The 11,738-nt window shown below is 37.9% G+C and overlaps 1 protein-coding gene across 1 annotated transcript; it reads right to left on the minus strand.

Annotated features, from left to right (window-relative positions):
* Nucleotides 1–343: 343 nt before the first annotated feature.
* Nucleotides 344–10,026, minus strand: LOC105285089. The gene is made up of 23 exons (XM_026974317.1): nucleotides 9,979–10,026; nucleotides 9,763–9,937; nucleotides 8,728–8,837; nucleotides 8,461–8,629; nucleotides 8,127–8,242; nucleotides 7,908–8,039; nucleotides 7,587–7,821; nucleotides 6,786–6,943; nucleotides 6,551–6,681; nucleotides 6,248–6,402; nucleotides 6,021–6,157; nucleotides 5,777–5,954; nucleotides 5,260–5,706; nucleotides 4,953–5,183; nucleotides 4,423–4,879; nucleotides 4,210–4,350; nucleotides 3,980–4,125; nucleotides 3,705–3,902; nucleotides 1,823–2,035; nucleotides 1,347–1,733; nucleotides 1,011–1,170; nucleotides 614–894; nucleotides 344–539 (listed from the first exon to the last, which is right to left on the minus strand). The coding sequence occupies exons 1-23, from the start codon at nucleotides 10,024–10,026 to the stop codon at nucleotides 457–459; spliced, it is 4,488 nt and encodes a 1,495-aa protein (XP_026830118.1). The 3' UTR covers nucleotides 344–456.
* Nucleotides 10,027–11,738: the final 1,712 nt, after the last annotated feature.

Consider the following 11,738-nt stretch of genomic DNA (forward strand, 5'->3'; position numbering starts at 1 on the left):
TCTTCCTCTCTTCTTCTTTCCTCTATCTTCTCAGGACACGTCTGTTCTTGTCCTCCCTACCGTTTCCAGCAAATAGCTTCTGTCATCCCTTTTTCTCTGTTTTCATTGCGCTTCCTTCGGGCCTGTCCTACCGAGCTGCTGGCAACCTCAGCAGTCCCCGCCGATCACTTCTCCTCCCTGCAAAGCGAATCCTTCCCGTCCTCGGGGCTCAGAGTGGGCCTTCGTGCTCTCTTTCTTCAAGCTTCTTTTTCTCTCATTCACCCTTCCTTCATCTCGTTTGATTTGCACTGGTGTCTGCCATGAGTCGCTCCTTTCGTTTGTCCGTTTCAACCAGAATCATTCCTTTTTTTTTGTTTCGGCAATTTAAATATGTAACTCTCCAGAAATTATCGGCTGTCATCATAAAAATCCAGAATTTTATCTTGCCTAATCTGCAGGTTTGTTGTAAGATCTCACTCATTTATCGGGATCGCTTTTAGTGATCAAGTTCATCCGTTCTAATGTTTCATCGCGAGTAGATTTAAATTTACTATTCCAATCTGCAATTTGCATCATAATTAATAAAAGAGGAACTGTTTAATGATACATTTACGCAATACTTTAATCAACAGACCTTTACGTAGCGATCCAGTCTTGTTGAACAACTTACGAGACCATTTATTAATTACTTTTGTGGATCTCGGTTTCGATTGATTTACGTTAGTGTGAATTTTGGAATCTTTTACTCGAGATTGTACGTTATATGTTCCGTGTAAGCTTTTAGAGTTTGCAGGAGTGAACGATGCATTTTCATCCTCTGTTTTCACAAAAGTATGCTCAGTGGTATTTTTCCCTGTTGCAAATCTTGCTCTCTTCCCTTTTCTCGTTGCATTAATTTTCAAGCTCTCTCGAAATCTGCCGGCAGATTAAACATACGCACATTATCACTTTATTTATATTGTGTTTCATCGGTCATTAATATTGTTCTCATTTATTAAAATCTTTATAATTACAATATAGTCACGTGTTACCTGATGTGGAGTATGGAACATATGAGAATGCAACATATCAGAAATATAATCATGGCCAATGCTGAATAAGCAACGAATTCCTCGCTCGGCATCCATCCAAAGATCGGTCGTGTCAATTTGTCCTCCATCAAGTAAGTGCGCCAATTGGGAGGCGCCAGAACTTGCACAATTTATGTTATTTATTACAAAATTCGATAATAAATGGATAATATAATAACGTGGTTAATTCATAATTGCAATCAATCAACCTGCACCTAATTACTTTACATCTGCAAGTATATCTTAATATCAGATTGTCATCACGAGCTTGGACAAATATTGGCACACTCGTAATACCTTTGACGCGGATCACGTTTGTTGTCCACTTGAAATTCAGGTCGACTTGCTGTGCAACGCACCTCCACGTGCCGTGATGAGATCTATTTACAGCAGGGATGTGATCGACATTCACGGCTATGGGCACCGTGATGCCGTAGTCCCTCCATACTTTGTTATCGATCGTCCAGTGTATTCTCAGGTCGGAATACACGTAGCCAAGGATAGCGCAGTGGCACGCCACGTGCATGGGAAGAGTCTCGCGAATTGTAACGCTTTCCTTAATCGGGATCACCGCCAGAGTTACTACTTTAAATATCATGTACGTTCCGTCCGTTCGGTGAACAGTAAGCGTGTATACACCAGAGTCGTTTAACACCGCTCTATTTATTACTGGAAAAAGAAGAGTCAGTCATCTGCCAATTTACAAATTACTCGCAGAAACTTTGTTGAATGTCGAGCGTAGTAATTAATTACTAGGAAGATATAATTGTATCACGTGCCGATTTTATAATCCTTAATTTCTAGCCTGTGCTGCTCGTTCTGAAGAAAAATTCCATTATGGGACCATTGTATCTCCGAGTCAGGCGACTCGGCCCTGATGGAATTCACGATGTTAGAATCTGATGGAAGTGATACCGACTCATGTTCCTTCACCGTAAGAGAGGTATAATTTTGTGCGATTCCTCTCTTTATCAAAGTTACGGTATCTATGAGTGGAATAAAAATTAACACGATAAATCTGTGTAACAAGCCACATACATATATTTATTTATATACTTATATTTATTCACTGTTTTACCTTGAGTAACTGCTTATCAGTAAATATGAATTCGTTAGAGGAGAATCCCCTATTATGAGATATGCTCCTAATATGAGATACTGGAATTTCTGCTAAACTAGTGAGTACCATCTGTTAATTCCACCATAAACTTATTACTCTTGGTATAAAACATATTTAGTGAAAAATTCATTGTTCGTTATTGCGTTTAGCTTTTGCAAGAAAAGGTTTGTGAAATTGTGAACATGTCAAAGGAACTTGAGGTAAGTCTTTAAACCTTGTTTATTATATAATAAGGAAATGGTTGGCAATAAATTCAGTATGCAATGATAGAGTAGAATCATAGTAACAGGAAAATACGCGATTTGTTGAATTGCTTAATTGTAGAGGTTAGATTTCATGATCGCGGAACCGCTAGGCGCGTGGCTCGTATAATGAGATATTCAGGGTACTCTTAATATGAGATAATTATTGCTCGAATATGAAGAGTATGTAGTGTAATAAAAAGAAAGAAAATACTACGTTAAGGTTAAAGAAAAGTTAATACGAATTTATATTACGAATTTTTGTGTATTTAATTTTTATAGAATCTGACTATGGAGGTTAGAGAAACGAGGAAGCGTCGACAGTGGAATCGTGAAGATTTGGCGAAGGATGTGGCAGCAGTATTTTTATAAAAATATCTAATAAAGTTTTTTACTCGCAATACTGATGTATTTTGCACTTTTAACACCGATTTCTCAAGGTATCTTATATTAGGAGCACACTTTCCCGATCTTGCGTAAAACTCTTTTTTCAAATTTGTTTAATTTTCAGAAAAAATAATATTTAAATTAGATTTTTCATTTCACCAGCCTAAAGCTTATTAAATTCTCTTCAAGCGAACGTATTACATTTTTAAATTCTGCCTATAGATTTCCTTACATTCAGCAAAATCGATATGGTATCTCATAATCGGGGACTTTCCTCTACATTCGGTGATATTATTACGGTACTTATACGTAATCGCGGAACCGCTAGGCGTGTAGCTCGTATGATGAGATATTCAGGGTACTCTTAATATGAGATAATTATTGCTCGAATATGAAGAGTATGTAGTGTAATACAAAGAAAGAAAATACTACTTAAGGTTAAAGAAAAGTTAATACGAATTTATATTACGAATTTTTGTGTATTTAATTTTTATAGAATCTGACTATGGAGGTTAGAGAAACGAGGAAGCGTCGACAGTGGAATCGTGAAGATTTGGCGAAGGCTGTGGCAGCAGTATTTTTATAAAAATATCTAATAAAGTTTTTTACTCGCAATACTGATGTATTTTGCACTTTTAACACCGATTTCTCAAGGTATCTTATATTAGGAGCACACTTTCCCGATCCTGCGTAAAGCTCTTTTTTCAAATTTGTTTAATTTTCAGAAAAAATAATATTTAAATTAGATTTTTCATTTCACCAACCTAAAGCTTATTAAATTCTCTTCAAGCGAACGTAATACATTTTTAAATTCCGCCTATAGATTTCCTTACATTCGGCAAAATCGATATGGTATCTCATAATCGGGGACTTTCCTCTATTAATATTCGCTTAACTCAAAAATACCATCGGTTATATCGCCACAGAGAATCGTATTACAGCGACCCGTCATGCTACTAGGACCTAGACAAGGTTCGCCCCTCACGTTGGGTTCCGGAGAGTTGCAATAACGTTTTCTGGTCCCTATGCCACCGTTGCAGCTAGCACTGCATGCCCATGGCCCCCATTCTGACCACCCACCGTCCAACGGGGGACCGTCTATATCTGTGCGATTAAATTAATCAAACGATTGCCATTAAATAGATAGAAATTTGTACTGAACGCTTTCAGTTTATAAGTACCTGACGGTATGCAATTTGCGCTCCAAGTGGCCCAACTTCCCGGATCCACGGCGAGCGAAAAGAAATAAAAGATGAGCGGTTGACGGTGCACGTAATGAAAAACAATCGTCTCGTTACAGAATACGTCGATTATATCGTCGGACCAGCTTTTTGAAAAAATAATGGGATACCGTTAACGACTGATTCGCGACTCGATGAAATGTATTCAAATATATTTTTCGCTGGATTACTTTATAGTAATATTCGTCCAAGAGTTTGTGGTGAATATAGGCTTGGGCGATCTCTGCTTGTGATAGACTTTCGCGCTTGGATATGTGTTTTTCAGAAAATATATCCACTGTCCCCGTTCGCCGAGCGTGAGCATATAGAATCTGCAAAGGACGATGGTACAAACGGAAATAAGTGATTTGTGAAATTACTCTTGCACGTTTACGTGTACTTACCCTGGTGTGGCAGGCAGTAGCAGTAACGGTATTAGAACGACACCTTTGGCGCGTACCATCAATACTAGTCTATCAGGAGTGAGAATTTTTTCTTTCGACCATGTGGATAGTGGTAAGATTCTGGTGTAGCGATTAGTTTGCGTGTTTTCTATGTGACATCCTATACGAAGGATCATAATTGAAGATAAACTGTAAAAGCAGATTTTGTAACAAATGAAATCGATACTTGAAGCACAGTCGAAAGCGACTCCTATCGCGTGTCCTTTCTCGCTATTGTAATAATAATAGACCGGTAAGAAAGCCCTGACTGGATCGGGATGTTCCCATTCGAACAATGGATTTGTTGCTCCCTCGTAATAAACGGAAACACGGCCTCGAGGTATGCGAATAACAAAGCTGCTCCATTTGCCGAGATACAACAAATGCGGTAACGTTTTCTTCTTCACCAAAATTATGCCTGATAAATCGTGAGGGCCAACAAAGAGATTAACAATAGAATTGGAAATTCGGTCATTATAACGCACAGTTACCTTCATCTTCCGACTGATAATAGAGCAGTACTTTCTCATCGTCCAAAGCTCCAATTTTGAGGATGTAACGCGACTTTAATCCATCGTCGGCAGTGAACACGAACGTTATGGAATCCGGCTGATCGGGTTCCCATGCTTTCAGTGAAAAATGCAAGCCTTCCGTACGGTGTTCCGGTAAAACGTATAAACGCCGTCCAATGCCGTGTCCTTTTACGAAAAATGTACACTCCTCTGTAACGTTAATAAACGGAATAAACAATCATCCATTTTATAGACGAAGAGAGCGCAAAATTTCAAAGAGACGCGCCTGGCTTCTCGCAATCCCTCACGTCGCAAAGGTCCTCTGGCACCAATGGATCCGTCGTGTAGCACCATGTGCCCGCGATATTGTGCGAGGGGTCTCTGCAATAATTGCTAGCATTCCGTACGCTCTGTTCAGGATAAAGACTATCGTTCAAATACGCTCGGTCGACTCTGTGGACAGGTTTGGCAGGCATGGGTCTTGATCGCGACGACGGATTCGACGATGGCCCCACCAGAGTACCTCGCTGCATCGAGGGATATTTTTGACGAGGTTCCGCGAGGATCCCAGGTGTTCTGAGAGGTCTAGAGGGAAGCCTCGCTGTCAATGACTTGTTTGATCTCTGCATCAGCTCGAGGTCGTAGTCGCTCAGCCACTTCGCGCAAGTTCGTCCCGTACGAGTTGTCGACAGCGTGCCCACGTAATCGTTTGCCGTCCCTGCCACTCGGCATTCTACGAAGTGTGCGCATAAAGAATTTATCCGAGCCCGAACCGGACGTGCTGGTATCAATTTCGGTTTTACCTGACGACCTGCACAGTCGCACGGAACAATACCGTTTCGTGGCGTTGGTCGCGTGCGAAGTGGGAATTGCGTAACAGTAAGGTCCGCCTGGATCGTGACTTGGGTTCCTACATCTGTTTAAAGCCTTTATCACCGATCCATCGATAAAATTATCGGCTATTTTCTCATCAGGCGGTACCTAATGTGCACGCAAATTGTCATTCCGCGTCCAAGAAAATTCTGCACCACAGAGAGACCGAGATTAAATGTCGCATACGTTCTCCGCTATCCACGGTATGCACGGAAGTTCCTCTGCACTTATCCACTGACCTCCTTGATACTGATAATCGGCGACGTTGTGAATGCAGTTAGGAGGCTGAGGGTCTTCCACTGCGTCCGTTGCTATTTAAGGGATGTTAAATTAAACCAAGATTATAACACATTTTTTCTAATTACCAATCAATAAAGTTGGAATAATGATGTCAGACCTACCATCGGGTGGACAGAAAAATGTCCAATGTGCTGTCGTTCGATCGCTCCCGACGCTGAACCAGCGCATTGTGATTAACAGATCGTGATTTACACGTAGAATGTCTTCGCTCCCGTACGTACGTTGCGCGAACAAACGTAAATACGTGCCGAAAATACTGCAAGTATCATGTACGAAGATTTATCAACGTGCATGGTAAAAAAGTTCCTTGTATAAATATTTTTCGATACAAAGTGTTATAAATTATAAATTTTATATAAACGTCTGTCGGAGGAAAACGTTACCAGATTTATTACATAACACACCTAATGGAAAATTCTTTCCAACTCCAGTAATCTAGCAATCCTTTCACCATGACTTCCTTCAAGTGCTGCTTCACCGATTTTTCACTCTCTTGATACAACAAAGACGTAACGTCATTACGCCCAATTTCTACCTAGAATAAACACCTGATGTGTTCGGTGCGTACTTCGCCCTCTCTTTGATATTTGAAGTTAAAATTTGGATGCATAAGGCACATCGAAAGCTTTTGCTATTTACAGTGAAACAAGGAAAGAGCGCTCCAGGACTCTGATATAATCGTATCGCTACGTTACGGCTAGCTCGTGCGTAAAAGCGAAAATCCTGCGTATCGTTGCTCTTCTGCATCGGCCAGATTCTTAAGAACTCGACTCCGAATGTCGTGTGACTCTCACAATCTGTGCACATAACAAAAAATTGAGAAAATTTAAAATAATTAGTAATAATTAATAAATTTCAAATAACATATACGTTATAGGATATATTATTACATCAATTAGTTATAATCAACATGCATCGTACAGACACGAGATTCACGGACGTTATATTTGTGGACTATAAAGGATGATTGTTTATTCCGTTTATTAACGTTACAGAGGAGTGTACATTTTTCGTAAAAGGACACGGCATTGGACGGCGTTTATACGTTTTACCGGAACACCGTACGGAAGGCTTGCATTTTTCACTGAAAGCATGGGAACCCGATCAGCCGGATTCCATAACGTTCGTGTTCACTGCCGACGATGGATTAAAGTCGCGTTACATCCTCAAAATTGGAGCTTTGGACGATGAGAAAGTACTGCTCTATTATCAGTCGGAAGATGAAGGTAACTGTGCGTTATAATGACCGAATTTCCAATTCTATTGTTAATCTCTTTGTTGGCCCTCACGATTTATCAGGCATAATTTTGGTGAAGAAGAAAACGTTACCGCATTTGTTGTATCTCGGCAAATGGAGCAGCTTTGTTATTCGCATACTATAAAGTCCACAAATATAACGTCCGTGAATCTCGTGTCTGTACATTTATAAAAATGCTGTACATTTTTGACAAAAGTCTGCGCTCCACAAGACACCGGTGCCCATAATGCCGTAATGCATAAAGCTGTCGGGATACAAGCTCGAAATGCTATCTCTCGTTTTATATTCGTCCATGATTAACGGTTTGGATACGCCGTGTACGCCAAGCGATATGAAGCCACCACCCCATGCGATCCAGAGACCAGTCCATTTAGAACTGAGCAGTATGTCAGGTGTATTCTCAAAAACATGATCGTTCTAAAGGAAGAACAGAACAGAAATAATTGCAACGATTAAATCAGTTTCGATGTTATTTGAATTGTTTGGCTCTCTCGTGCACTAACATTAGTAATCGGATACGTTTGGCCGCTGACACTGTTGGATATCAAAAGCTCTACCCCAGCCTTCCAATCCTGGGCAGTCTTCTCGGCAGAGGATGGAGTTGGGAGCAAACTCAATAAAATCCTAGCTTCAGCCTAAATATACATGCGTGATTGATCTCATTAATTATACTGTGAATCATGTAGTCTAATAAATGAATATGTTTAACGATGTTCACGTACATTTTGCTCATCAAGAGGATTCCACAGTTTAATCCAGAAAGATATGTTTCCATAAGAACTGTTTAATCCCGTTAACATGGAGTAAGTTGACGAGTTCCTTGTATACAACAGACAATCTAAAGTCAAGAATGTCTTAAAACGCTAATAATAATAACAAAAAATTGGAATTAATTGTACAACTTTATTGAGATAACAAAAATGAATAAAAAGAATCTCATTTTTCAATATTTTTAATTTATTGCAACACAAATACTGTAAATGGAAAATCTTAAAAATTCTTATCTTGATTAACCCATTAAAAAAATCCTGATTTTTCTGATTAAATGTTAAGTACCTTTATCATCGCAAAACGGAATATCGCAATATTCTTTTTCCACCAGCTCGTAACTCTTCTCTTCCACGTAACACCAAGGACCACCGATACTGTCGTCCGGATTCCTGCAGAAGTTATTCGCCTTCGCTCTTGATCCCTCCGGAAAATGTTTATTGTGGAATTTGATACTCTAGGCACGAACGAGCAGCGAAGAAACGAGAAATATCAGTCTTTGTTATCGTTGTCGATACGTATTTCCGCTCGTAATCGACTCGTAACTTCTCTTACCTTCGAGTTACCGAATTTATATCTCTTGTTCCAGGACTTGCATTTTCTCTTCGAAGAACTGAAACTACGACTTCCACCATACTCGGCTCCCGGTCCAGTAATTATACAATCTAATTATACAATTGCGCGTATGATAATTAATATTATATTACTTCGAAATTATGCACTGGATAATAAGTATTATATATACAATATATTTTTGCAGAAAAAATATAAATAAAAAATGTTTGCAAAAAGTAACGAGATCCCATTAAAAAAACCTTATAAAGGTGAAAAAAGTACGCCAAGTACATAAAAAATCTCACCTTGTACGCAACAAAAAGTGTAAAATGCTATTTATAAAAATCAAAACTAAATATGAAATCAATAGTTAACTAGCCAAGTACCTCGAAGCAATTCAGTTTGAGTATTTTATCCAAATGTTTTCCATGCATACTCTCTTATCACATAACGACATTGAAGTACTTGGCGTGCCCAGGTCGCATTAAAACATATTGTCCTAACTATAATCTGTACTTTACATGTAAATTATGTGTGTCGGCTAAGTAATGAAAAAAGATATTTGTAATCACTTTCTTAGTCTGCAAAACTGTAAACGTGTTTATTTTAATATTTCCAACTAACAAGATTTGTGAGTCATTATTGAAAATCAAGATACAAAATACAGTAAAAATCAAGATGCTGTACAAATTTATAAGAATGTTATAAGATATTTAGAAGAACATTTGACCACTGCAATCCGGGCACTTGGCTAGTTAACTATTGATTTCATATTTAGTTTTGATTTTTATAAATAGCATTTTACATTTTTTGTGGCGTACAAGGTGAGATTTTTTATGTACTTGGCGTACTTTTTTCACCTTTATAAGGTTTTTTTAATGGGATTATTATATATACAATAAATATTATTACGAAAGAAGAAAAGAATTTATCACCCCAGATTTCGTCAAAAGATTGCAAGAATAGATTTGTTCGCTTTGAACCAATTTTTTTTTATTAGCCAATAATTTGAACCCAATTAATCAGTAGGTCCTTAATGACATCTACCGCCAGAATTGCAAAGTGGGACGTCGCACTCATCGTCGGTAACCGTAGGTTCTAGCGTGTAACACCAGGGACCTCTTGGATCTCGGGTAGGATTTCTACAATAATTCTTCGCAAGTTTCATAGATTTTTCGGGGAAGTCTGAATCAGATATATCTACATTAATCTAGCAACAAAGAAAGATTATACGTTAAATAAAACACTGACGTTTACGCGGAGTAACATCAAATGAGGAAGATAAGAAGACATTTGCATCGTGTTTAATCCATTTATAAAGAAAGATAAATTTATCGTTAAGGGGATGCTGGAGCTGCTAGTGAACTATTTTTTCACTATAGCGATGGTAATTACAGTTTCGAAAATTCTCTTTATTGCTTGTGCAGAATAAAAATCCTTTTCCACAAATGAAGTATAGATAGAAAGAAAGCCCTCTCTACAGGACTTTATATTCAAAATGGAAAAAAGTTAAAAACTTGTATTTGTCTTTTCTAACTTTTTTCCATTTTGAATATAAAGTCAGAATTCTGTGTTCTCCTGTATTCTAACCTCTAATCCTAAAGGAAAACACAGAATTCTCTTTTATGACGCTTCTAAAGTCACTTCGAAAAGCAGTCTCATATTCCTTAATTGTGTCCAAACACCGCTCAACAGCGATTTTGTGCGTACAAATTGCCACATTTTTGTAAAAAACATTTTATTGTGCAAATATTGTGCGATGGCAGCACCATCGCGAAGAAGTTCACTATAGCGATGGTAATTGCAGTTTCGAAAATTCTCTTTATTGCTTGTGCAGAATAAAAAATCCTTTTCCACAAATGAAGTATAGATAGAAAGAAAGTCCGCTCTGCAGGACTTTATATTCAAAATGGAAAAAAGTGAAAAACTTGCATTTACCTTTTCTAACTTTTTTCCATTTTGAATATAAAGTCCTGTAGAGCGGACTTTCTTTCTATCTATACTTCATTTGTGGAAAAGGATTTTTTATTCTGCACAAGCAATAAGGAGAATTTTCGAAACTGCAATTACCATCGCTATAGTGAAAAAATAATTCACTAGCAACTCCAGCATCCCCTTAACGGGTTTACGATTAAATCGTAAACTTAGCTAGATCGCTTCTACAGAAAGGAATTTATCGCATTTCCTTTTAGTAAACTAACTTTATGAAGTGGTTGCTCGGCGCTCCACGATTGACAACGAAAGCCGCCAACAGTCGTCACGGCGAAACCTCTGTATTCCGCTCCGAGTTGCGAGAGTTTACATTTGAATAAATCAATTGTCGATGTATTATCCACTAGAAAAGAATCAGGATAATGATAGTTTTTCGAAGGGATTAGCTTACATAGGAACAAGTAATGCCAATTATTTATAATTAGAAATATTTATTATTATAATTAATAATATTAGGAATAAAATGCGAAAGAAGCCCAGGCAGCACATGTTAGCCTAATATATGTTTCTTAGACGTATCTAATGTCTAAGAAACATAAAGTATCATTTAAGAAACGGTTTAAATAGAAACCGTTTTTAGACCTCAATTTTAAAAACGTATTTTTCACGTTTCTACGGAAACGAAAAATGTGTTTTATTAAATTGATTTGAAATTATATAATTAATATAAAAAAAATAGTAATTTCTACTTACTTTGCGAGTATTAATTATTTTTACATCATACGTTTCAATGTACTCGATTATGGAACAAGAGACAAAAATCAACACAAGTGTGTGTGATTCCCACCTCTGATTCACCAAGCGACCGACAGATGGCCAGGCCAGACGTGACGTTCTCGCAAGTAACATTTGTGTTATCACCTTATGAATAACCATCCGGAAAACCGATCCAGTACTCTTTTCTTCTTCTTTTCTTTTGAAACTTTTGAGATCACTATTACTTGAAGTGATATTTCAAAAGAGTGAGATTCCACTACACGAAATTTAGAGAGTAATTCATAAAATATAAAAATGTAGTT

Source organism: Ooceraea biroi, chromosome 12, assembly GCF_003672135.1.
Source record: "Ooceraea biroi isolate clonal line C1 chromosome 12, Obir_v5.4, whole genome shotgun sequence".
NCBI lineage: Eukaryota > Metazoa > Arthropoda > Insecta > Hymenoptera > Formicidae > Ooceraea > Ooceraea biroi.

Bases quoted from the DNA above. Each gene is read 5' to 3' on its own strand.
- LOC105285089 (XM_026974317.1), bottom strand. From the start codon at position 10,026: ATGCAAATGTCTTCTTATCTTCCTCATTTGATGTTACTCCGCGTAAAC. The intron at 3,903-3,979 runs GTACTTATAAAC...TTAATCGCACAG, and splicing joins CGCAAATTGCATACCGTCAG to ATATAGACGGTCCCCCGTTG. The intron at 2,036-3,704 runs GTATTTTTGAGT...TTCCACTCATAG, and splicing joins CTGTGGCGATATAACCGATG to ATACCGTAACTTTGATAAAG.